Source organism: Mirounga leonina, unplaced genomic scaffold, assembly GCF_011800145.1.
Source record: "Mirounga leonina isolate KUSES-001 unplaced genomic scaffold, KU_Mleo_1.0 Mir_260, whole genome shotgun sequence".
Taxonomy (NCBI): Eukaryota; Metazoa; Chordata; class Mammalia; order Carnivora; family Phocidae; genus Mirounga; species Mirounga leonina.
In genome coordinates this window covers 745,480-773,276 of record NW_023270642.1, presented here as the reverse complement: position 1 = coordinate 773,276, position 27,797 = coordinate 745,480, and the positions used below count along the sequence as shown (strand labels likewise).

The 27,797-nt window shown below is 39.9% G+C and overlaps 1 protein-coding gene across 4 annotated transcripts in view; it reads left to right on the top strand.

Annotated features, from left to right (window-relative positions):
* The window catches only part of NRP1 (neuropilin 1), a 135,991-nt gene that overhangs the window by 33,227 nt on the left and 74,967 nt on the right, over nucleotides 1-27,797 (top strand). For all 4 annotated transcript variants that reach the window (XM_035029533.1, XM_035029532.1, XM_035029530.1 and 1 more), the window contains exon 3: nucleotides 23,889-24,070. In XM_035029533.1, coding sequence (XP_034885424.1) covers nucleotides 23,889-24,070 — 182 coding nt within the window. The remainder of the gene's footprint in view (nucleotides 1-23,888; nucleotides 24,071-27,797) is intronic.

Below are 27,797 nucleotides of genomic sequence, written 5' to 3'. Positions count from 1 at the left end.
TTATGTCATTGGGTAACATAATAATAGTATGATGTGTTTGCAATTTTATGCTTTACTTAGTATTAACTTAATTTCCTTGAGTTTCAGCATGATGGACAACCCTTTTAGCTATTATCATCGTCTTTGCTGGTTTTTAAAAATTTTTTGTTTAATTTGTTGTAGCCACTGATGGTGGTTCAAAGTAATAGTGTATTAACAATGGATTAACTTAATGGTGTAGCCCAAAATACTACATTGGAAAATAAATACCTTTGTAATGAAAAGTCCTTTATTGCCTATTTATGTCTAGAATTGTTACTTGTGAACTACCGCTTATGAATTTCCCAGTGACTTAGACCATTGTGCCAATGGCCAGGATGTCGGTGCTTTGGAGGTCAGTTGTATGTTACTCCCGTGTTCCCAGGTGACGGATGACTCACCCATCCCAACCACTTGTATCTGTTTGAATGAATGGGAAGCTTTTGTCCACACAGACAGCCATGCCTTCATGTGGTCCGCACTGGGCGCTCATTTAATCATAAACAAATACACACGTGGCCACAAAAAGACATGACAGTGTTTCTTATATGGTGGTTATCTAGGTGATCTAGAACATGTTCACAGTGAAGTTTTTAAAAGATAATCATCAGAAGGAAAACCTAAAATTTTTAAATTCTTTTATAACTGTTCAACACTTGAAGAATGACTGGCCTTGGGTCCAGCTACCCATGTCTGACATAGTAGAAGTGGTTTCCGGGCAAGTCACAGGCTCTAGACCTTGATCAGAGCTATGATAAAACCAGAGTCAACATGACTATTTTTGAGTCCTAGTGTGTTGTTAATGAAAAGGGCTTTTGAGATCTTCTAGGGCAATCCCTTTAGGTTACAGATGAGGAAACAAAGACCCAGACAGGTCAAGTGACTTGCCCAGCATTACCCCACTGTTGAATGGCAGAGTCCAATTTGGAACTCTGCCCTCCTGACTTTTTGACCTAGGCTCTCTCATCACAGCGCTGGCTTTGGCTGGGCAGTCAACTCCGACAGCTCAGCAGGTTGGTAGCTATGGTGCTGAGGAAATGCTGCTTGTTTAATGTGATTGGTTTTGCTCAGATTCAAAACGGATGTTGGTTCTCTCCCAGGTTCACGTACATATAGGGTGAAACCTTCAGGATTTCACAAGAGTGGCATATTACTGCTTTTCTTCCTCATTAACTTTCCAATGCTTACTCTTCTGGCCCCTTGTATGTCTCAGCACAGTTATTAGAAATGAGTTTTGCTGAAGCATTATTCTGTAAAAAGATCAAGCCCCAGAATGAGGACTGAGGCACGTTAGCAGAACGTCAGATGTCACTTTAGACTCTGTTACAATTCTCACATTCTAAGAGCTTATCAGAAGCATTTGGAAAATGTAGGAATCTCACCACTACATAAAACATCACATATACATAAAAACCAGTAGGAGATCAACATCTTATATTGAAAGAAATACAGCGATTTTAACTTGAGGTCACAAACCACACTCTGATTGTATATAAAGTTCTACTTAGTTGAATTTGCTCTCAATGGTATTGTTCAGTGCTAACATGAAGTAAAGAATGTATTTAATTGGTATTAGTGACCTCTTGGTTTGCCTGAAGAAAGAACATTATCCACACCATAACTGTGATGGATAAAAGACTCCACACGTCGGGTATGGATGAGTGAAATTCATTCATTCACATGGTAATGCAGAAATTGATAAATCCACAGTATGGTAATAGTGCCACATCCCTATCATACAAATTGGCTATGTTTTAAGGGATTTTTGTGGATTTTGAGCGCACCCATGCTTGTGTGTGTGTGTGTTCACTGTTAGCAGATGCCAAGCATTCTTCTTTCAAACATAACAAATATGTTTTCTGTCTTCCTCCACTGAATGCTGAGTGTGTTTTAATAGAAGCGCTGGATTTAGGAGACAGAATCCAAAGTCCAATTCTGCTGCTGTCTCAGGGTCGTATGACCCGGAGCGGTCCACAGGGGCTCTGTTTCCTTATCTGTAACATTTAAGAGCAGAGAAGATGCCCTCCAAATTCCCTTCTGTAATTCTTGTTCATGAGTTTTCTTTGTTTCTAGCACAATAAAACAAATTGTGTGTGATTAAATATGCCATCACCGTTACAAAGATGTAACAGTCCACACAGGTTGTAAAATTCTAAGGAAGCACCCTGTTTCTGTTTTCCTCCTCACTAGAAGCCAAGATATCTACTAAAGATGTTAGAATCAAAATTGGCTGGGCCAAAAACATTCCAAGGAAGGAAAAGCCTGGAAAAGTCCCTGTCCAGATTACTGTGTTAAAGTTTATATTTTACAAATGTCTCTTATCTTGTCTGAAAAGAAATAGAGAATCTAAGTATTCTGGGATAAAAATAGATTGTGTTATTTAAGTGTATGTGCATGTGTACATTTAAATAAATTGGAAAAAAGAAGAAATTTTCTGAAACTGAAATGAAACAGATTGGAACTGTCTTCAAAAATTTTCTTCAAAGTAGAGGTTACAGAATGCAGGAATAAGTTACTAGGGATGCTGTGGAATTTCTTTCTTCGATGGGTTTTTAAAGTAGGACAGACATGGGGTGCCTGGGTGACTCAATCCGTTAAGCATCTGACCCTGATTTCGGTTCAGGTCATGATCTCAGGGTCCTGAGATTGAGCCCTGCATTGGGTTCTGTGCTCAGCAGGTAGCCTGCTGGAGATTCTCTCCCTCTGCCCCTCCCCCTGCTCTCTCTCTCTCTGTCTCAAATAACAAATAAATAAGTCTTTAAAAAAATAAATAAAGCAGGACAGACACAAATCTGCTCATCTGCCTCAACTGGATTAGGTTCTACAAATGAACTCAAGTCTTTTGATGTTCATTTCCACTAAGATGCTCAGATGCCTTTCTCTGCCCATTAAGATTCAGGGTCAAAGTCAGCCCAGTGGCACATGCATAAAAAAGTTAATTTTCTCTCTACCTTTATTTGTAATTAAATATTAACTGAGCCCATCAGAATGCTTGAAAACATGTATTTTTTTGAGTGGAGATTTTAAAAATCACTTTGCTTAGTGTTCAAAATACGCTAGAGATTTAAGAGAGCCCACAACTGCAGAATTCTGATCTTCAAGAAAAATCGGGACAGAAATACATTTGTAGAGAAAGTTCACATTCTTAAACTGCACAAGTGAGAAACATATTTGGAAACTCTGTGGAAAAGTAGTAGATAGAGAATCAGAAGACCTGAGCCTTTAGATGCTAAAACTTACTATTCCACCTCTCTGTCTCAGTTTCCATATTAAAAAATAAGGAGATCAAACCAATTTTGCAGGTCATTTCAACTTGAAAATAGATATATATAATCTTCTCTCTCTTCCTCTCTCTCTCTTTTTATACACACACACACACACACATATGACTATATAACAATATATAAAACATATGTGCATGTAGATATATATAAAATTCTTCTAAATTTTGTCCCCATTTAATTGACTTTCTGCTTCCAGGAAACACTCTTGACCTATGTTTTAAATGTTTATTAAAAAGGAGTTTGCAAGCTCTCTGAGTTTTCTCCAGAATTCACACCAATGCACTTTTGAGGATTCTATTTGCATCTACTCTATGTGCCCCCACTAATGTCTTACTGCACTCCATGTCCCCACAACACAGCTCTGTTTAGTGGCGCGCTATGGTTGCTGTTGTTCCTAGTTGTCTGGAAAAGTCTTGTCTCCAAATTACAATGGCTTTCTTTTTTCTTGCCCTGAAGCAACAAATGATGGGAGAAATATGTATATGTTTCTGTTCTTCAGAGTCAGAGCTGCCTCGAGCATAGAATTCTTAACCCTCTAGTTTATTCCAAATGCAATGAATCACTAAGTAAATGAGAGCCACGGGCTGCATATCAGGGCAATTGTGTAAGTTAAATTAATTTTTAGAACCAGATTGCATTTGTTAAGCCGGGGCTCTTAATGTGTGCCGACAAAAATGTCCAATCAGCTTACCAAGGTGCCAGAGACATATTGCCCAGATAATAGCTGAAAATTTGAACTTGGCAGTTTTATGGATTGGTTTGTATCTAAAAAGCAGGCAGCTTTTAAAAGCCCTGAATAAACATTGCTTTCTGTGGACACCTATGGCGTAACTATTTATAAAAGTACCCAATCATTTTTCCCCTCCTAAAAGTGCTATTGGCAGAAGAGGGCTTGGTATTTAATCCATAACCTGCAATGCACTGCACCCTACAGTGGCAAAGAACACACAGAGCCAGAAGAAAGGGATCAAGAAAGCATTAAAAATGTCAGGCCACAAGACCATGTTTAAATTATTAGGTGAGATGCCGTCCTGCATTTAACAATGGCCCAGCACACCTCGAGGCCCAACTTCCTCTCCACTTGCTCTGTTTTGATGGGTTATTGCAATCTGTTCTGAAACTGAATTTTGGTTTGTTTCAGTAGCATTTTGCAGTAAATAAGGGTGACTCTGGTATCTTGTTTGTGAATCTTGATGTAATAATCAGAGGTAATTGAAGTATGCACAAGCCACAGAGACTTATGACATGTTTTTAAACAAGTATTGACTGATATGAAACTAATTTAACAAAAACTGGAAATCAGACTCCTCTGAGAAGGCGTGCACAGAATACAGGGTCTGTTGCAGTTGGACTTTTTAGAGCTGGCCTCTAAAAAACAGCTTGTTCAAGTTTCCTTACCTTTCCTGAAGGAGTTTAGGTGCAAGTTACTGGCAGCCAAGGTTGTGACCCCATGGATAGGGCTAATCATCTGACAACCAGAATTAATCATTTGTCAGTCCTGTGGTTTGGATTAACTGGGGTCGGTCATCCCCTACTGCCTCGGTGGCTCCTATGGATAAGAAAATCTCTTGGTGTCAGAGGCACACAAAATCAACTCCAAATGGCAACATTTTGTGTAAACCAGCATAGCTTTGGAATCTTTTTATTTTGTAAATTAATTTTCTTTAGATAAGATTGCAATCTTTTGTATTTATGTTCATGCTTATACGGTTATATATATATATAGACATATCCCATAAAAGCATTATATACATTCTCACTTGCAAAATGCCCGCTGGACTTATATTCCATTTTAATGCTAGTTAGATACTAAAAAGGAGAAATAACAGAGCAAAACCTGTAATTTACATCTCTAAGCCTTAGTACAGACAAAGATTATTAGAACAGGTCGTGCTATTCTCCCTAGGCTCTGGATTTAAAGCGGGTGAAAAGCATTTGAGGATCAGAATTTGAAATTCAAATGATGAAAAAAATAGTCTAAGATGTTGGCTCCCACAGATACTGACCTTACGTACAAATGGTGGTGAATTTTTTTGTTCATGCACTAAAGAGAAGAGAATGGATTGTGTGTAGTTCACTCCGAAGATTGGTGATAAAGCCTCTTAAACCTTTTGCTGCTTGTCCCCTAATTGAAGGAAGTAGAGGAGATGGATAATGCAGGGAGGGAACATAACGGGAAGAAAATAATTAGCAGCTTCATTAGGCAAATTTTACCATTTGAGTGTGTTTCTAGCACACACTAATGTCAGTTACATTGAGACTTTATGCAGAGCAAATGTCCTTAAAAGACAATGAATTAAAACATAAAATTTGAAATGCATCAATGCCACCCTTATCAGTAACACTGCCAGAGATCCCAGAAAAGTTGAGATCTAAACAGTTTATTTTTCTAAATAGAAATCTTGCAGATGTGGACCTCATTAGAACTATCATTCCACCTGTGGAAACTGAAACAGGATTGACAGAGTGACTAGGGATTTATAGACGTAATACTTATTATCGCTAATAGGAGTTAGGTACCCGAATCCCAGGATGATAGATGCAACTATGCCCTTAAGTGTTTGGTATGCTCTTCAGCAGAAGTGTTGTTGTCATGATGGCTATTTTAATAAGGTTTCATGTAATTGGAACAAAAGCAGAACCACCCAGTGTCTTTGCGTTTTCCCCAAAGTGATTTATATCATTTGTAGAAAAAATTTCTGAAAGGGTAAGACGTTTTCCTTCACAACCATTTAGTAAACAAGTTAGAGGATTCAGTTTCAATGTTGTTAAAATCAATACGAAGGAGTTGGACTACCTGAGTTATGCGATGTTTATTCTGGTTTTTCTTGTTTATTCATTTTCTCCGTAAGCATGAACTTTTTTCCCGGGAACAGTTTTATTTCTGATTCTCATAAAAGCCCAAGATAAATAGACATATTTTCTACCTGCAAGAAGGATGATTGGGGTGCCTGGGTGACTCAGTCAGTTAAGCATCAGACTCTCGATTTCGGCTCAGGTCATGATCTCAGGATGGTGAGATCAAGCCCCTGCATCAGGCTCCACACTCAGTGTAGAGTCTGCTGGAGATTCTCTCTCTCCCTCCATCCGCCGCTCCCCCTGTTCCCGTGTGCTCTCTAAACAAGTAAGTAAATAAAATCTTAAAAAAAAAAAAGGGGGATGATCTTATCAGGGAAAAAAACTATGGCATGGCAGCACCTAAACAATAATTCCAGTGCAACACTGGGCAAACATAATTAACTAGTCCATACTGGCTAAGTTAGGGCTCCATAAACTCAAGTGGAGGAAACATTTACAGGTGACTGAGGATAAGAAAAGCCTCACAGAACAGATGAACCTTAAATTGGGCTTTGAAAGAATGGAATTTGGTTCTGCAAAAATAAGAAAAGAGAAACTTCTAGGAAACTTGATGCCAGAACAGTTCTGTGCAGTTATCCTTAGGTAAGGGGCATCAGGGCAGCTGTCTCTGACCTTTGGAAGAGCTGGTACCATCCCAGGGGTGGTGACTGGGCAGAGGCTCAGAGCAGAGACCCACAGGACTTGCCGGGGGAAGCCTCTTTCAGTTTGTGCCTTAAAACGAAAACCCTGTAACTAATACCTGGCCATGCATTTGACTACAAGTCGTCCTTTCTATTTTCCTTTTTACCCTGCCATTTCTCTACTAGGATTCATATTTTATCTTTTTCCTTTTTTAAGGTCATTATCAAAATTTGTTTTATCTACATTCAAACAGTTTTTCTTTCCTTTTTTTTTTTTTTTTTAAGATTTTATTCATTTATTTGAGAGAGGGAAGAGTGAGAGTCAGAGGGAGAAGCAGACTCTCCGCTGAGCAGGGAGCCGATGTGGGGCTTGATCCCGGCACTCCAGGATCATGACTTGAGCGGAAGGCAGACACTTAACTGACTGAGCCACCCAGGTGCCCCAAACACTGTTTTTCAAAAGTCTGGGTTAGAACATAGAGGGAGATGCTCCATGTTGTTTGCAGCCCTAGGAGAACCAGGCTTAATGCTACCTCGAGCTCTGAAGTTTTGAATGAGCAGAGCGTGTTCAGGAGGCAGTAGAAAACACGTTACTAGAGAAATGTCATCTAATTATCTTCAACTGGCACGACTTTTATTTTTTTTACTTCCTCTCTAGCATCCATGTTATTGGTTCGCTTCTGGGTCACTGACAGTGAAGTCCAGAGCCAAGGATGAGGAGTTGGCTCTGTCTATACCACCACTCATCCCCTTGACTCTATTCCAGGCACTTCTGTGTGACTCTAGGTGAACAATTCAGGAGTTAATGCAGCGGATTCATTAGTCAATTCAGTAAAGAATCGCCTGTGACACCAGTGGTTTTACAAAATCGACCAGCTATTCTAGTCGTGATGGGGACACAGCTGCAGTAAAGACACGCTCACATGTCGCAGGATACTACCTGTTCACTTTGTCCTTTCAAGCCTATATAACAATGCCAAGTCTGAAAGCTCTCTCAGCTTTTCAAAAAAGAGAACTACATAAATATAAACTATTATTTTTTTCACCAAAAATTATATATACATATACATATACCACACAATGCTAAGAATACTTTCCTCCTTAATTGCAAAGCGTAATGGGAATAAAAATCAAAGCTTTTGCTAATGGTCTACCATTTGTACAGAAAATTTCCATTGAACAGATCAATATTATTGCTGTTCAAACATTTACACAGTCTGTGTTTAACATGTCTGTCACCCATTAAAGGGAAGTATTTTTGCAGACATTGGATTTTAAAGAAGAAAAATTAGAAAAACATCAAATTGAAGTTATTATTTTTAATGATTGCCAAACCCAACATTATTTCTGCTTTGATAGTATTTGAACTGTTAACCTATGTTTCTGGAGTGTATGTTCATCAGTGAATAATTAGGGAGGAATTCAGTAGTAAGTAACCGATATAAAGGCCATTTGACATATAAATTTACAAAAGCCTATTTTAAGGTTAAAAAAAATAATGAAGTCTATGTATGTGCTTAATTAGTGAAAATAGGTATTTGGCCTATGTCTGGCAAGGAGAATTATTACAACCTGTCATTAGGAAAATATCCTGAATCAATGACATTTTTACCATACAGCCATAATCTTACTGTATTACACACACACACACACACACACAAATGTTAAAGGGACTAGCAGTTGGCATGAAATTACATAGTAGTATGAGGAGGGAGGGAGTAAGAGAAAATTCATTCTAGAAATTTAACAGTTACAAAAATAGGAACATTCTCAGGCCAGAATTTGGAGTTCTTGGCTGGTGTGCCTAGTTTGTAAAAGAAGCATCAGCAGAATAAGTTAAATTCTTTCTCTGGCATCAGAAAGCCAACCCTCAAAATGGATGTGGAAAATGCTTGTGTTAAATTGTCACCCGGGCGTCTCTCTGGCCCTCTGGCTCCTCCATGGGGAGACCCAGATCAGCCCTTCCTCTGCCTTGCACCTCTCTCCATTACCTGGGTCCTTGCTCCACTGAACCGATTTGTCATTCCCATGGCAAGACCCTGCGTCAAGATTGCCGAGTCCCAAGTCAGTAAGAAGGGCAGAGGCTGGAGAGTGTGGGAATGGAGGGAGAAGGACGGCACGGTGGGCTGTGGAACAGAGGAGAATACAAGTCTAGCCACCTACCCTGCCTTTTGCAGCACAGCCACAACTCCAAGCCCCCAGAACAGTTACAGAGCCTTTGAAATACATCAAAGTGCTCACCAACCTTGTCATTGCTAGAAGAAGGTTGTCTGGACAACCTTTGAGCAATTAGAGAAGTGGTCTTCTTACTTATCGATGGTTTTGCCTGTTTTTAAAAAGTGTCAGCCTCATATATTGGTTCTTTAATTTTTTCTCTTCTTACAATACCAAAAACGTTAGAAACGTTAGGGTCACGATGCTTATCCACAGATATCTGAAGGGCTCTCCTGTGGAGGAGTAATTAAATGTAGTCTTAGGATAATGATGGAAGCTACACTAAATACTGAAGAAACATTTATTGAGGGAACAGAGCCAAGGCCAAGTAATGAACACAGTAATCATCAGGGCGCCAAGGACAGAACGAGCTATCCTCTCTGGACTCATGTGCCTCCTCTTCCTATAGGTTTTGGAGCAAGGCTGAGCATTCCCCTAGTAGGATTTTCAAATCAGAAGCAAACCCAGATGAACATAAAGATCCTCTCTCATCATCTCCTCACAAATGAGAGGTAGTGGTTTGTTTTTCATCAAAATACAGTAGAATGGAGGGGCGCCTGGGTGGCTCAGTCGTTAAGCGTCTGCCTTCGGCTCAGGTCATGATCCCAAAGTCCTGGGATGGAGCCCTGCATTGGGCTCCCTGCTCAGCGGGAAGCCTGCTTCTCCCTCTCCCACTCCCCCTGCTTGTGTTCCTTCTCTGGCCGTGTCTCTGTCTATCAAATAAATAAATAAAATCTTCTAAAAAATACAGTAGAATGTACTGGTTCTTCTGCTAACTGGATTTGAAATGTTGTTCCAGTCCTCTTAAGTGTTCTGGGCTTTAGCTTTCTCATCTATAGACTGTAATATTGGTCTACTGTCCCTTAGATCTCTTCCCACTGTACAATTTTGCTAGTTCTATTCATGGTGGTCACCGTAACATGAACTACAAAGTAAAAACCAGGACATTTCCAATTCCCTGCTCTCAGAGAAGCAAACTGGAGTAATCTATGCCAAGGACATCTGTCAGGCACAGGCCAGCCTATTTTACCAAGTATAGGCAGTCTTCAGTATCAGCATTGTACTTGTTTAGTTAGAAACAGTTGCTAAAACAGTTCTCCAAGCACTGATTAAAATTAAATTCCTAACATTTAAGGCAGAAAAGAAGAAGGAATTAGGTTGCCAAATTTATCTCTGTCTTCTCAAATTTGTCATCACATACAAAATCGATTCCCTTATGAATGTTTTATTACTGCTGACCTGTGGCTAGTACAAAGTCAGTGACTTTCCAAAACAGGACATTGAAAATATTTTCTTTTTTTTTTTTTTTAAGATTTTATTTATTTATTTGAGACAGAGAGAATGAGAGACAGAGAGCATGAGAGGGAGGAGGGTCAGAGGGAGAAGCAGACTCCCCGCCGAGCAGGGAGCCTGATGCGGGACTCGATCCCGGGACTCCAGGATCATGACCTGAGCCAAAGGCAGTCGCTTAACCAACTGAGCCACCCAGGCGCCCCGAAAATATTTTCTGATGAACACTTGTTCCACAGGTATTCTGTAATAAAAGAGTCTTAAGACCAATGAGATAGGCATATGTTGGGTTAAATCAAGTTAAATCCAGGTTTCATACCTGTGGGACTCCTCAGAGCTTTTAATATACTGACATAAATTGTGAAGATTCATGAAAGGAACATTATGACATGTAACATTCCCAAGTGATTTGGGGGAAAAAAAAACCTTATTTTTTCCTTGAAACATTTCATAAGATAAGTATTCTGGGGAATACATTTTAGGACCAATTCTCTACTATTTCTACTTCTTACTACCAAAAAAAGGGCGAGGCGCCTGGGTGACTCAGTTGGTAAAGCATTCAACTCTTGATTTCAGTTTAGGTCATGATCTCAGGGTTGTGAGATCAAGCCCCACATCAGGCTCTGCGCTGGGTTTGGAGCTTGCTTCAGATTCTCTCTCTCCCTCTCCCTCTGCCCTCGACCCCCCACTGGTACATGCACACACTCTTTCTCTCTAAAAAAAAAAAAAAAAGCAAACACAACAGATTGGGAAGTGATGAAAACAATAATATGATCTATGTAATTTGCCATTACTAGAGAAAAAAGCAATCAGAATTCATGAAATATCTGAAATGGATATTTTTAATGTAATATGACAATTTTAAGAACTTACAATGTTTTAAATAAGTTTTCCCTGGAAGGATTCTCAAGGGGCCTGTTTTATTGTACATTTGTAAGCAAGCACTTATTTGTCCCCAAATAATTCAAGAACTAAAATGCTGAAAAACCACCTTGTGATTTTACACCATCAATTCTCTTAAGAAACCTTTATTTATAGATAAAGTGCAGTAAACTTGAACCCTCTACATTAAAAGAAGAAATTCATTTCAAAGAAATTAGGCTGTTTAAATGTAGTGAAATGTTAAATCGTTTTATGTATTCTGGTTTGTAATGCAAAAAAAAAAAATCACTTTCCTTATGGAATAATTAGTCAAAGCAAGGAAGGTAAAGCACAAACTTCTCTCTCCTTTGCCTATCTGTCTTGTTTTTACAGCTGAGTCTTTAGTGTTATCAAGAGGAAATTTTTTATGCCTTTCTCTAGCTTACGTTGTACTAAAGAGAAGACTGTATTTGGAATCCTCCCTCTATGCTCCCTTTTATTTTTAATGAACTTGACCATAATCCCTTTTCCTTTTTGTTAAGCTTGCCATAAAGATACCTTAGGGTCGGGGAGTACTTTAGATGGTAGGTCTGAGATTGTCTGATCTCCCCATTGAGTTAAATCCATGCTCCAACTACAGAGCCATTTCGGCGAGCTGACCCTCTTTGTGCTCATATGGTTAAACTTAGGTGGTGTTCCTGCTCTTAGGCTACTGGCAATGTTTATGGCCACTGCTTTCTTTTCTTCTAAACACACAATTAGTCCTTAAAGTCTGTATAAATCATGAGGCCGCCTAGGTCATTAAAATCCTTTCTTCCCTCCATGAGCTCACTCCTAACACACAGATTGTTCAAATCTTGCTCTTATGCCAATTAATTACTAAGTCTGTCGTGCAAGTCAATGATAAAAAAAAAAAAAAACCATACAAACTAATGTTTAGGCCAGTAACCGACGAGTCTCTGAATATTTTGTTTTTTAACTGAGTTGCATGTTGTAATATAGAAAAAAAGCCCTAGTTGACATTTAAAGTATTTTATGTCCACAGATACACTTCTCATTATACATTTTTTTCTCCGTATTACAAATTGACTTGGGGTTTCAGAATACATGCATGCTAGGTAGTAAAACTAATAGTGGCCCAGTCATGTGCAGCTGATACACCTGCCTTTTGAGTTAATAGAATTTTAAATAATGAAAATAAATAGAACAAATACTATACACATGGATGTATCAGACTCTAAAGACGACTTAATTGCAAACAGTATGCTGCTTTCAATAAACATTAGGGATTAAGGAAAAGGTAGATCTCCCTGTGACATGATCTATTTTTCTCATGTGCATTTCTTTCTAGTATCATCAATGCATTAGGCTAAAAGATTTGTGTTTCTTGGTTATGGGTAGATTGGTGGTTTGTACCCTGAGTAAACTTCAGGGTCTACTGAACAGAATAGCAGAATTCCAACTTCGGTCAGTGTCCCCTGCCCAACTTAAAATTCAACTCAAGTTTGCTTTCACTACTGGTGTCACTAAAAGGAAAAGAAATCTAATCTGTGTCACTAGACCCATTTTTCTTCAGCATTTTTTTCTTTTCACTTTTTCAGAAAAGATGGGTAGTCATTTCAGGGTAAGGGATTTCTGCTTTCCAGAATGAATAATCTCACCTACCTGACACCAAAATGGGTCTTTTGTAATTACTGCCCCCCCAAAAAAAGAAAGAAAAAGAAAAGAAAAACCTTTAAAAAATGAATATTTGCCAACTTTAGTTCCTGCAGCTTTGATTTGCAAACTACCTAGATCCCCACTGAATAATTACTAATTAATCAGGAGGATATTTTAAAAATTATTATAATTAGCACATTAGGTCCTATAGTCTAAAACAGAATTATTGCTTTATTTATTTTTCCAAAGGATGAGAAAGGAAACTTGAGGATTTTGATGTTGTGACACCATCAGCCAGAGTCACTGCCTTTCTAGAATGGGCAGTTTCACTCTGGGTGCTTCTATCATACCTAATAATTAAGGGGGCTTTTTGAGCAAATTCAGCACTGCCTGCTAATAGCACTAATCCAACTGCAGATCATTAAATCAGTTGGGTACATCAGTGAATATACTTAACAGATTTAGTGATTTAAAAAAACATATCGTGGTTATATATAAATTGATTTCTTTAATTCCATTATTGACAGTGGCTTTAATTGATTGATTTTTGGTGGTGGTACTGGAGCAGGACCTACTGTCATTCCAAATAGTACTTTTCAGAATAACAGGTTCCGGTCATATTCTGAGAGTTAGCCATCTGACTGACAGGTCCCCCTGGGAGCGGACAGGAGCTATAATTCCTGCACCAACTCGACTACAGTCGGTTTTGAACTGGGTAGTATACCTTTTGGAAAACAAAACTGTGCTCCCTCTTCTTTTTATGTCTTTGTCTCTTTCCTTCTCCTGCATTCCACCCTCACTTGGGAAGGGACATCAAGCCCTGTAAAGACATTATGTCATCTAATCCTCTCTATCAGCCTGTAGGTTAATTATCATGTTGACCATTTTACAGGTGAGCAACTGAGGCTCACAGAGGTTGGTTAGTGACCTGCCCAAGACACTCAGCTGGCCAGGGTCAGAGTGTGAGGACTTGGATCATAGTCATCCCACTTTGACTAAGTTGACTGCCTGATGGTCAGGCAGGTGGCACTTCCTTGCCTCATTGGCCCCTTTGACACTTTGTAAGAGGTCAAATATAGTGACACTTCTTGATAGATCAGAGGTGCAGGAGTGGCTCCTGAAGTTCAGAGCCTCAACCGAAACGCAGTCCTTCCTGCCCCAGCTCTCTCAAGCGGACCATGTTAAAAGAGGCTCAGTTAACTTAAAAAAACACAAAATTATTCCCTGTGGACAGCCGAGAGGAGAGGAGCAGAGAGAATATCCTTTATAGAAAAAAAAAAAAAAAACCCTTAAAGATATAAGGATTTAAAATAAGTAAGAAGGAAGTAAATGTGTCCAAAAAGCCCCCTCTGTCACTTCCTGATGGCTTGACTTGCTATATAAACCCATCTTGAGACAATCCATACAAGTAATTCCTTTTTTTTTCCCCTGAGAACAGTGGAAAGTTGGCAAGAAGTAAAAATTCTCTATGAAACAGGGAGGCGAACAAGTTGTAAATGATGTTAATATCTTCCAGATGGCACAGTTTAACTTGGGAACTGAATTTATTGTAATTAAAGGCATGTGAATTTTTCTATAAATACTGAACTTCGCAAATTTGACACTGGAAGACTCCATCACTTCTAGAGCATAGTTGTTTTAAGGGAGGCCTTCCTTCTCTTCCATTTAAAATGCATCATTGGATTTCATAATCTGAGTTAAATCATAGAAATATTTTCCCATGCGGAAGACTTTTTTTATCTTCCATGCCAATAAATCTTAATTACGAAGTGAGATTCCTCAGAAATGAGAAATTTAAACTCTAAACATTTTCTATTAAAATTATGTATTTTGACCATTATTTTACACCACATGTCTTGAATTCCTTTATATATTTATTTTTAAATTAAGCTATTATCACTTTTCTGTCTCCAGACATATGTGTTGGGCAATCTTGGAAGTTCTGTTTTTGCTTCAATCAGGAGACTCTGGCTCACTCCAGAACCTTGCTTTCCTTTACACTGCAAGCAATGCTTACAGGCTCAGAGCTCCCAAACCAGCAGCCAACATGACATGAGAACATGAAAATTACTTGCACAATTACTTCGGTTTCCTAATCCCACCCTTAGTCTTACCCTGGATCTACTAGTCTCTGCTCTATCGGGTAATGCAAGAGGATGATCCCTCTTGGCTTTGGTTTCTACTGCGTCTTCCAAGCTCCAGGTGTCCTACCAGAGCTTGGTCTGTGTGGTAGGCAGAATTCAAAAAAAGGCCCCCAGGGTCTTTAGCCCCTGGGATGCACACACCTCCTCCCAGTTATTCATTAATACAGGGGCTGCTACAAAGGGATTTTGCAGATTTAATTAAGTTACCAAACCAGCTGACCTCAAGAAAGGGAGGCTATTTTAGATGAGCCTGACCTAATCAGGTGAACCCTTAGAAAGGATTGAGCTTTTCCTGAAGAGCATTAGCATGAGAAGAATTCATTGTGAGGCAGATTTTCTGCTGTTGGCTTTGAAGCTGGAGAGGGCCATATGATGACAAATGCAGGTGGTCCGTAGGATCAGTCCCCAGCTGACAGCCAGCAAGAAAGTGGGGAGTACAGTCTTGCAACTGCAAGAGACTGAATTCTGCCCTAACGGTGTGGGCTTTGACAAGGACACCAAGCTCAAGATAAGAACGCAACCCCGCCAACAGCTTGATTTTGGTCTTGGGATACCCCGAGCAAGGAACCCCCCAGCCAAGCCATGCCAGACTTCTGCACTATGGAAATGGGACCTAATAAATGTATGTCATTTTAGCCCTTCCATTTGTGGTGATTTGTTATGCAGCAGTAGGAAACTGTCTATTACTTGCTGGACATTTATTGCCTCAGTTTCTCTCCTGTCCTGGTCTATGCTGGTCTTGACTGGCAATGACCCATGGCAGCCCACGGGATCAGTTGTCATCCCTTTGCACTGTTGCAGGGAGAGCCATTTAATATCTCTTTTAATTTTACTCCAGTAAAACTTTTTTCTTTAACATTTTCTTTCTTCACTTTAGTAATGCCTCATTTCCTGGGACTGTTAACTCTTGTACATATTATTATGTTACTATCTAGACTATTAATCATCAGTTTTCTATAGCTGCAATAAAGTTATGGATATTCATTATTATGACCCTGAGGCATCACAAAAGCTTAAAGATGAAAATTTTAATGTGTGAGATTAGCTTTATGAGTTTTACTATACTCTGATTATTGAGAACAAGTTCTCAACTACCTACATATAGAAACTCTTACTCTACGGTATCTGCAGAGCCACCTTCTGGAAAAGATGCTAGGGAGACTGTATTGTGTTGGGATTTCCTGGAGGAGAATTATCTGGAAGCCTGTAGACCAGTGCAAGATTAACACCATGTGGGCCTTTGAGGAGGACAATGAGAAGACAAAAGACAGAAGTGTTTGCAACAGTTTTTTTGTTCCGAGAGAGGTGAGGGGGTTGGTGTCCCATTTACAATCAGTGGAGTTGGTTACAGGAGAGATGGTTTGGCTTCGGTATATCCAGCAGCCCCTGAGCAAAGCTACCTGTTTTCTTTAGCACCAAGTACTTCCCAAGCTCTGTGGCATGGACCCAGCTAGCCAGGGTGTCCTCCTTGCACTCTGGAACTTGTCCTCTGTACTGAGGAACTCCGGGGTGGGGAAATGGAAATGCTGATAAAATGTTACTCTCCTACAATGAATGGGGTCACCAATATGGCAGGCAGCTACCCCCACTGAAAAACCTGACACCTCATGCCCTGACAGTGTCAAGAGCATATTACTTAGTGCAAATAGGCATAAACACATAATAAGTATAGATATGGTTAGGCTATGGACTAAAAGTTAGGGGTGCATCAAAAGGATAACTAGACTTGGGATGTATCAAAAGAATTGCCAGAACAGAAGTAAGGGAGACTGAATTTTAGAAAAGGTCAATACACGTGAAAAGGAGCGCTAGTTCAAAGACTAATGTCCTATAGTCCTGCTTATAATAATACACAGTGTGCATACAGGAAGAAAAAAAAAAAATATATATATATATGAAAAAATATGTATCTTTAGGAAGGTATTTCCCATTATTTTAATGGGGGGAAAATTACTTTCTAAACTTAGAAACAAACCTTAAAGGGGAATATGACAAAATAATAAACAAAGCAGTATTTTGTCTATTGTACAAATTTTAAAATGTTGTCAGATTCAGAATGGCTTGCATAGACATTGGCATTTGGTAGAACAGGCCAGGTCATAACCCAGGCTCTGTGTTCCTCCGAAAACGTGGAGGACTCTCTGGCCAGGCCCTCTCCCTGCTCTGAGTTTGGGGTGTTGCCTGTAACCTCCTCCAGGAGGGGGAGTGACCCAGGCCAGCTCCAGCCCCCCCCCCCACCCCAGGGCCTGCCCTTCCCACTTAGCCATCCCAGGGAGCGCAGCCCAGCCTGCATAACCCAGGCTCCGGCCCCGCTCCATCTTCACTGGAGCCATCTGTGCTCAGGGCGCCGCATGCTGGCACTGGGAAGAAACCCAAATTCCAGCTGGTCTTCGGCACCCCTCCCCTGCTTCATGTCGATTCTCTACTGCCAAACCTGGGCTGGGCTTCTCATCACGTCGTCGCTGAACATCCAGCCGAGCGGGAGGACCACGACCAGGACTACGATAGCTCTAGAAGGAGGCCCATTCAATGGTCACCATCAATTCCACTGCAACTTTCCACTCATGTGACTCCCTGGGGGCCAAGGGCTCTCTCTGTCTCTGTCTCTGTCTCTCTCCGTCTCTTACATATACACACGCACATAGACCTCTACACACCGAAGATGTCTGTGTCTATAGGTCTAGTGCACTGGTACAAAAAATCAATGAAATATTAGTTGATGTGTCATGTTTCTAGCAACAATGACCAGTTACAAAATGAATTGAGCTGTGAATGAATAATTCTAAATTGATAAGGTTATACTCATCCTCTCCACCCCCCAAAAAATATGTATGAAAGGGAGTAACAAGAGCAGAAATTGGAATCAAATTTGCCCAAAAGTAGGCAATGTCGAAAGGATACAAATTACTCCATCTCTATGCCTCCCCCCAGTGTTTCCCCAAGGCTGTGCTCCCTCTGGGCTGCCGCCTGACAGGTGCCTTCCTGGGATCACCGGACAGACTATGGTAGACAGTACATCTGACAGCACTTTGTAACACGGAAATTACTGAACAAATGGCAAGTGTTACTGCCAGCATCTCAGACAGTATAAGATCAAATCTGATTCATTTTAACATTCGAGTACAAAAAATAATAATAAAATTTTTAAGTGCTGTGAATTGTGTAAGACTGTTGAATCACAGACCTGTACCTCTGAAACAAATAATATATGTTACAAAAAAAAAAAAGAAGATAGCAGGAGGGGAAGAATGAAGGGGGGGAATCGGTGGGGGAGATGAACCATGAGAGACTATGGACTCTGAGAAACAAACTGAGGGTTCTAGAGGAGAGGGGGGTGGGAGGATGGGTTAGCCTGGTGATGGGTATTAAAGAGGGCACGTACTGAATGGAGCACCGGGTGTTATATGCAAACAGTGATCATGGAACACTACATCAAAAACTAATGATGTAATGCATGGTGATTAACATAACATAATAAAAAAGCACTAATGATGTATTGTATGGTGACTAACATAACATAATAAAATTAAATTAAATTAAAAAAATTTTTTTAGGGCGCCTGGGTGGCTCAGTTGGTTAAGTGACTGCCTTCGGCTCAGGTCATGATCCTGGAGTCCCTGGATCGAGTCCCGCATCGGGCTCCCTGCCCTGCAGAGAGTCTGCTTCTCCCTCTGACCCTCCCCCCTCTCATGTGCTCTCTCTCTCATTCTCTCTGTCTCAAATAAATAAATAAAATCTTAAAAAAAAAAAAATTTTTAGGGCACCTGGGTGGCTCAGATGGTTAAGCATCTGCCTTCGGCTAAGGTCATGATCCCAGGGCCCTGGGATCTAGTCCCACATCGGGCTCCCTGCTCAGCGGGAAGTCTGCTTCTCCCTCTGCTTCTCTCTCTCTCTCTCTCTCTGTCTCTCATGAATAAATAAATAAAAATCTTAAAAAAATTTTTTTTTTAATTTTAAAAAAACACACAGAGACTTTCCATGATCTAGTTGTTTTAAAAAAAAAAGGTAAAGCCTTTGATTTACTTCCAAATAAAATATCATAAAAAATAGTGTCTTCTGACCAAGAAATAAAAAAATTATTAGCTAGGCAATAGGTATTGATTTGCTACTTTATATATAGGTAATTAATAATTTTCAAAAAAACTTCTATTTGGTTACAAAGGAACACTTACTTGGGTGCCTGGATGGCTCAGTTGGTTAAGCATCTGACTCTTGATCTCAGCTCAGGCCTTGATCTCAGGGTTGTGAGTTCAAGTTCCACATTGGGATCCATACTTAAATAATAAATATAAATAAATAAATAAATAAATAAATAAATAAATAAAGGAACACTTACCCATTGTAAAAATTTTGAAAAATACAGAAATAACTAAGGAACATCATCTCACTACGCAGAGATAATCACTTATTCACACGGCTCGACATACTTCCAATTCTTTTTCTGCATATGACTAAGAACTGAGAATATACTGTAGATAGGGGTTTATGTTCTGATTTTTCACTTAATGATATCATTAACGTTTTTCCTATGTTATAAAAAATATTTTATTGAATAGGCTTTTTAATGACTGAATAATATTCCATGATATGATTGTATATAAATTTCTTCTTGTTTTTTTCCTGCCTGCCTTATGTCCATTTTCCCCCCATTATTCTAAATAAAGCTTCAGGCATTGGTTTTGCATAAATATTTGACATTATTCCAGGTTATTTCCTTTGAATGGATTTCTCAAAATTGCTTTTACTAAATAAGAGGCTATGAACCTTGTAAGCCTCTTCATATATCTTGATTAGGACACTGCAAGCAAGCCAGAACTTAGGGGTGAATCTCATGTAAAATCGCTCAGAAACACAGATGCAGACTAATTGGCTCCTCCTAGCTCCATCATTGTATATTTTTATTTCCAAATCCTCTCTCTAATGCTCTGAGAGTAAAATCTGTTCTCTTCTGGGGAATATGTAAGGTAATTCTTGGACAGTGGCGTAGTAATCGTTTACAGGTTGTTCAGTAGGGATAGCTACTAATGCCTGGTGCAAAATAAACCAAAGATCCAAAGAAACACATTTTTGCAGGTGAAAATTATGTTAGCCAACATCATTTCTCACTCTGGTTTATGATGTCAGGTATCAAATTTCTCCATTATTAATGTACAGATGCACATGGGGGTAGATCCTCCTGGAAGGAGATTAAAAAGCCGCCAGCACCTATAACCCCTCTACCTAGTCATGCGAGCATGTCCAGGAGCTGTGAGGGGTTGGTACAGTAGCTCCCCCATCCAGACAACACCCTGCAGAGGATTAGCTTTCTTTCCATTAGTGGGCTCCACCACGGAGAGTCAGGGGTCATTGTACTCGCAAGAGAAAGCCTGACTTGAGTAAAATGTGCTATCCGTCTGTTCAGCACTGCTTACCTATAAAGCCTCTGAAACCGCTCTTTAGTGACGGAGTACATTTCTCATTTTCCCATCACTTCTCCCCCTACTTGGCTATTTTCCTAAAACTCTAATTCAAACTTTCCGAAAGAAAAAATAATCTCTGGGTAATCCTTTCAAGAGTTCTTAGAAGGAAATCTTTATTCTTTTATCACTCTTAGGGGAAACCTAACTCGTGATTAGTATTAGGATTCAGAGTGTTTTTACCATGCGCATATAGGGTGAGAGCTGGGGAGTCTGGGAACAAAAAGTCCTTTGGCTTAAGGAGCTTGCACTCTCAAGCTGGGGACGCTCCTGATAAGAACCACCGGCGTACTCTGCCCTAAAATGGGAACCATGGAAAGGTATCCTTTAATTGTAAAAAAGTTTGTTCCTAGTAAATATGGGCTGCTTTACCACTATGAGCACAGAAAGAAAAAGTATTTAGGCAGGAGATTTAAGAAAAGAAATGGCAGGATGCCTAAAGGGGGAGGAGAGGTTGGTTGTCGTCTGAAATATTCAAAATACCCACATGACATTTACATTCCTGTGATGGTAAGTGGGCAGGATGAGGTTTGAGGAAGGGCTTTCCTGGCCGGGACCCATGTCTGCTCTGGCCCAGGCCCCTGCACAGAAGGGTGGTGCCCTTTGGACTCAGACACGGCTCCCCTGGCACCTGGAGCATTCGCTTTCTGGAGCAGGGCTCCGAACGGACAGACGCGTCCACTTGCTGACCCCTTGTCTAGCTTTTGTGTGTCAGATTCCCGAGACGCAATTCCCAGCTCTCCTCTGGCAGCTGTAACGTGTCGGTTCAGAATGAGAGGCACACACATGCCCCTGTTGTCACCTGCGTAGGTCCCGCTGTCATGACCAGGGATCTTGGACATTCCAAGAAATGCAGCGTCTGCCACGCTGGAGCAGTAACAGAGCAATGTACAGCAGGCTGGGGGAGCGAAATTTGCAAACTCAGGATCCTGGGCCTCAGGCCAAGGCAGGCTGGGTGCGTTGCTGTGGTGACACATTTAGTCTCTAGGGAGGGATGCTGGCACACTGGCTGCATTCCTGGCACCACGTTTGCCAGCAAGAAACTTATGGAGTGGAACTGGTATCAACTCCAGAGGGAGATGCAAGCTGCTTTCCTAACTTCCTTGGCAGTACTACCCTTTGCAACTTGTGCACTTAAATCCTCCTGAATATTTACATGAACTGCTATTTGTGACACTCTTTGGGGCCCTGTTGGATGGTACTTTGAAGGGAAGTGCTAAAATGATAGCAGCATTCCAGTTTATAAATGTAACTATTGTGTCCCTGAATAATTCAATTTCCTAAAATTGGCACTTAATGATGAAATGACTTATCTCTTGCTGGGAGGAGATTCTAATCCCTCTCCTCCTTTTAAAAATAGCTTTTCCTGTTGCCAAGAGGAGAGCCTGGTATTTACTATTAGAAGATACGTGAATTAAAATACCAGCTTCTTTCCCTGTCACAACTCACTAGCACTATATTAGCTGAGCTCTCTCCTACCTGGGAGAAAAGGTTCCTCCCAGAAGCGCCCTTACTTCTTAGGAAAGCCTGACCCACCTCTCTTACTGGTGCCTGGAAAGCAAAATGCACTCGGAGTTGGCCACTTAATATTCAGACCATGTCAAGATTCAAGTAAAAAAGCCTGTATTGCATCGTCACCAGACCCAACCCAACCAACAGTTCAAATCACAGTTAAATCACAAGCAAGCGTGGGGCAAAGCGTGCAGACCTGTCTAGTCAATGAAGCAGTAGAGATAAAAGGAATTACTACCTAAATGCCAACGAGGAGGCTTTAACGAATACAGAGATGGTGTTCTTTCCAGGTGCCCCCAGTCGACTGTAAAAGGCTCATAAGGATTTTGAACCTAATGCTTTCTTCCTCCTCATCCTCCACTTTTTCTTCTCCTCCTCCTGCTTCATCTTCTTTTAACATGCAAAGCATCTCCCAAAGTACCGAGAACTGAACAGTTCCTCTGTGTATGTCCATAGTTTTGCAAAGGGACAGTGATGCTAACAGACCAGTGATTACTACTGGAAACATCAGATGCAGCAAAGGAAATGCAGTTAATACAATAATTCACATATGTTAATGCTTAGTTCCATCAATGTCAGCTTTCTTTTCTTCTTGATATACACAAAGCTGGCAGACAATTTTAACTGATGAGGTAATGTCATTTTTAATTTAGAGAGCCTTAAGCTGTCCACTCTAACTAGTGATATCATCTTTGCAGTTCTCTCGTGAGGCTTTATGTAAACATAAGTAATGTGTCCTGGACAGTTTGAAAAGAGATTGTTAAAGATGACATTGGTCATCATGAAGATTTCCCCCACTTTGATCTCTTTTAAATTGCCAGATACAGTTTATATTGCTGCCATATTTTAGCCATTCCTGTAATTAATATATGCCAGGACTTTTGAACCAAGTTAAACACAGAAATAAAACGAAGGTTTGAAATGAGCGGATTGTAATGTTTTCATGTCAGTTCTGGAAGAAAAATGGAAGACAGCTCAGATTGTCTGGCTCCTAGGTGACTTGGTAAATAACAAGAGAGGAAAGAGAAAGACACTAAGAAAAGGATAACACCAAACAAACAAGAATCTTCCTGTTTTCCAGGAGGATGCCAGTCTACTGGAGACAGCCCCCCACCTTTTGGAGATAAAGAAACATATGTGTTAACTCAGTGCAATATTTAGAATAATATTTTATCGTGACTTCCTTTACCATTTGTCTCCTCAGTGTATTATTATTCAGCCTGAATTTTTTTTTTAATCACATCACTTTGATGACTTCAAGTGTGTCATATTTCCTTTTCAAACAACAATGTTCCTTTAAAGATTGAGGCTGGTGGGTGTAAACAAAGTAACTTCCCATTTTTAAATAAACGTTTTTCTTCAGAGAGATTATGTTCTGCAATTCCAGATAGTTTGGGGGAAGATGATCTGTGTTTTAACCACTGTGGATACCGAGAGAGGGTTTTTTCCTAAGAGTCTGGAGTTTGGTAGAACTGAGTTAAATAGTAAAGAATCTGTTTATTATTCTGTGGCCATATGTTTAGAGGGTTGCTCACAGAAATCAAAGTATTGTTCATGGAGAGCTCCAGCCAAGGAGACATTTTGAATCCATAAAAGAACTTCACAGTTTGAAAAGAATGCATAACATTATGTATTGACACCCCACCACCATAGACAAAGGAACACAATTTAATAATAAAGAATTATGCTCATGAGATTTTTCTTGTTAATTGGTTACTTTAAGTGACATTGTCTGCAAGTATAATGGACACCATTATTCTTAATAGTTCTGTGTTGCCAGATGATGTATACAGACATGATGTAGTCCATTTTAATTATTTCATTTTGCTGAATTTTTCTCCCTCCATGAAGTACAATGGTGAATGCAGATAGCACTGTTTTCCTGTGCTGGATGATGCTGCCTGCTAAATCATTCAAATTAGAAGGGCATTTCTCGCTCACCTGTTATTTCCTTCCATATTTATGTGCTAGGTATGACTACGTGGAAGTCATCGATGGAGAAAATGAAAATGGACGCTTATGGGGGAAGTTCTGTGGGAAGATCGCCCCTTCTCCTGTAGTGTCTTCAGGGCCATTTCTTTTTATCAAATTTGTCTCTGATTATGAGACACATGGCGCTGGATTTTCCATACGTTATGAAATCTTCAAGAGAGGTGAGTGACTTCCAGTAGAACAAGTGTGGCTCAATGTTCATTCACATTGTTTGATTCCATGAAAGACAGCGAAAAGAAGACAAGGCGTAATACTTTTATCTTTTTGTAAAAAATCATACATTCTCACTACAAAACTGTTGAAAAATACTTTACACAAAGAAAAACTACCTGATGTATGGAGGAAGTTATGTTTAAATATTTTTTTCAGTATTTCAGGACTCAAAATTGCATCATACTAATATGCTGACCAATGTTTATAAGGCATGCATTCTGTAAAACTCTTTTAAGAGCCTTTATTCTTAGCTTGCTTCTTCAAAAATAAGTCTAGTCTGCTCTCGAGGTTTGATTTCCTTCATTAAAAATGCGTGAGTCCCTTTTACCTTAAAGCCATGTACATCCTGATCCCTTTGTTTTATTACAAAATTCAAAACTGGTATTTCCCAGGAAAAGCAAAGCAGTTCACTAGGCTTAGAGTTTCTAAAGCTATTGAAGGAAGAAGAGCTTTTCTATTAATGTCTGTTAAGAAGAATAATAGTTGAGGAAAGAAGCTCTTGGAGGAAACAGAACAGTAAAGCTTTAAATGGTATTCCCCTTAGGAAATAAAGATCCTTCTCCCCCTCCAATATAATCACTTAGTAATCTATTCCAATGGTATATATTGAGATGGATAGAATCTGACAATTCATAGTCTCCCAGCTTTGAGGAATTGAACGCACATATCAGTCGATTGATAAACAATGTATCTTTATCTGGATGTCACTGTTTTTCACAAGAGCTAGTAGATTCCTTTAATGTGTTAAATTCAGCCTTCCCTTTTAAGTTGACAGTAATGTGGGGGGTGGAGGGGTGGCAATCCAGGGCCAGAGGTTCAACGTTTGAGTGTGTTGTCCTAGAATATAGGAGAAAGCCTTTTTTAATAGAAAAAAAAATCTAGCCACACCAATTACAGATTCTCAGCAGCAACTGAGAATAAAAAAAGGAGTCATTAAGAGTTTCTGGGAACACTGGTACAACTTCTTAAAATTTCAAAGAAATCTGACACTGTCGCCATATAAGTATGGATAGATGGAGACAACTTTTCTTCAAAAATTTATATAAGCACAAACTTAGAAAACCTATAGCATAAATAATAGTCTATATACAACATCAGTATGTGTAGCTGATTACATATGTACATACCTTCTTGTGTGGAAAGCTGCTTGACCTGTTATATCTGAGCCTCAGATTCCTTATCCGGTAAATGGACAACAGTGTCTAGCACAAGTTTGTGGTGAAGATCAGTTGAAATGAAAACGTGGGAAACATGGAGCCAGTGCCTGTCACCAAAAATGTCTTCAGTAAACACGAGCCATTACAATGCTTATGGATAGAGATGGTGCTATCAGATTTCAGAGCCCTTGCTCCCTAACAGTTTATGTCCCTTAACCTCCAGGGAAACCTGGCTCTAAACTTATTCTTCTCAGGAAGCTTTTCCTAATTCTTCTACTTTTTTTTCCTACATTTCTACCCAACTTGTTCCCTACACATGCACACAACACACACATATGATACACATATATGCATACTATATATATATATATATATACACACACACACATACATATACAGATGTGTTTCACTAACCATTATGTTTCTCCTTAATATTTTCAAATTTGTTCATGTGTGCATAGTCCATTTCCCAACCAGATTGGTACCACCTGAAAAATGCAAAGAAAATATCTTCCCCCCCACCTCACTGTACATACTGCATCCTAATAGGTGCTCCATAGAAAGTCATTAACTAACACAATACACTTATGCATACATATACGAGTTCATGGACATTTTTTTCCTCAAAAGCCATTTAATGATATTATAGAATCCATGAATCTCCTTAAAAACAAAAAAAAACAAAAAACAAAAAAACACCACTTCTTCCAGAATGCAGCAATTTCAAGTCTCCTCAAAACACATAAATTATACTAATCATAGTTGAACCAATAAATGAGTCTTTTCACCTGTCGAGCTTGAGGTTTTCTGCAATAGATTACAGTTCTAAGGAATATTTAGGCCATTCCTGCATCCCTAAGGTTGCATTTCTAGAAGACCACCTTTAACTGACAGCAAAGCCAGTCCCCACCTCTTCCCATGCCTCCTGGAGCCACCCTGGACACCTAATTTTCTCCCCAGGTACCCCACTTTCCCCTTCTCCATGTCTTTTCCTAGACGCTGAAAGCTTGGGCCACTGCCCTAAAATTATTCCCACTCACTTAAAAAAATTTCTCCACGAAACCCATGCTTCCCACCCTATCACTCTTCCTCTGTTCTTCCCTTGGCCTGAGTCATCCCAGCTCAACTGCTGGAAGAAGCTGGAGACATTTTCTGTGGGTTTCTATGCGGGGAAGGCACATTTGTTGAGAGCAAGATTGGTCACTTCTTACATTATTTGATTAAGAGTATCTCCAAAGAGAGTATCTTAGCTATTATTATTGTATATCCTAATGTCATTAACAGTGAAGCATGGCCTTCTCACAGCTGCACAAGGTCCCCTAAGTCTTACAAATAACATCAAAAGCGCAGTGCTCACGGGCTGCCAATGCCACGTGTGCATCTCTCAAGCAGCAGCTCACTCCCTCATAGGCATGTGGGGCTGCTAGACTCCCTCCTATTTAGTGCTCGTGTACTCTCTGCAGAATTCCTTAACCCATGCCCCTGCCTTGCTCCTTTTTGGGAAGTGCTTGCTCAACAGTGGCAAGCCTATACAACAGTGAACAAGAAAAATATCAACACAAATCTTGATGTTTCCTGGAGGAAGCAGGAAATTATAGAATCTTTAAGTTTGAAGGGCTCTTTTTTCCAAATCCCAAAGCCCACCTCCCAGTTGTTATACACAGAATCTGAGGACAAGGAAGGTTAGGAGGCCACCTAAGTTTACACAACAGGTTAGCAGTAAAGGCAGCACTGGAACTCAGATCTGGTGCTCAATCCAGTTCTCTTCCATTACCCCATGGAATTTCTCCAATTTTTGTCACATACCTGGGCTAGCTTCAGTGAAAGCATTGAAATTTATTTGATTTTGAAAGTATGCCCTTGGGGCACCTGGGTGGCTAAGTTGGTTGAGCATCTGCCTGCTGCTCAGGTCATGATCCCAGAGTCCTGGGATCCAGCCCCGCATCCGGCTCTCTGCTCAACGGGGAGCCTCTTCGCCCTCTCCCTCTGCCTATTGCTCCCCCGGCTTGTGCGCGCGCTCTCTCTCTCTCTCTTTCCTCTGTCAAATAAATAAGTAAAATCTTTAAAAAAAAAAAAGTATGCCCTTAATTCTTGTCATTTTTTTTTCTCTCATCAAATCTTGATCTCGCCTAGGCATTTTATCTTTTTAAGAAGGAGAAAATATTAGTATCTGAATGAAACCCTGCTATCAGCTTTGCCTTACAAGGGCCTAGCCAAGCATTATTTTTGCCCTGGGGAGGAAGCTGGAGGTCTCCAGGGTCATTGTTCCTACATTTAAAAAAAAAATAAAAGGGCTTCCAGTATCATATATATATTATTTGTAAATTGATGGTTTACATTAGCATAGTCACTGTCATCTTAGAAGCAACCCATTAACTTGGAAACAGATTATAAACAGTATAGCACATTTCATAATCTTCTCACCTGTAATTGACATGGTAAAATGCCACATGTTAGTAACTTTAACTATAATCAAATAGATAAGTATCTGAAGCCATCATGGTGAAGGGTGAGCCAC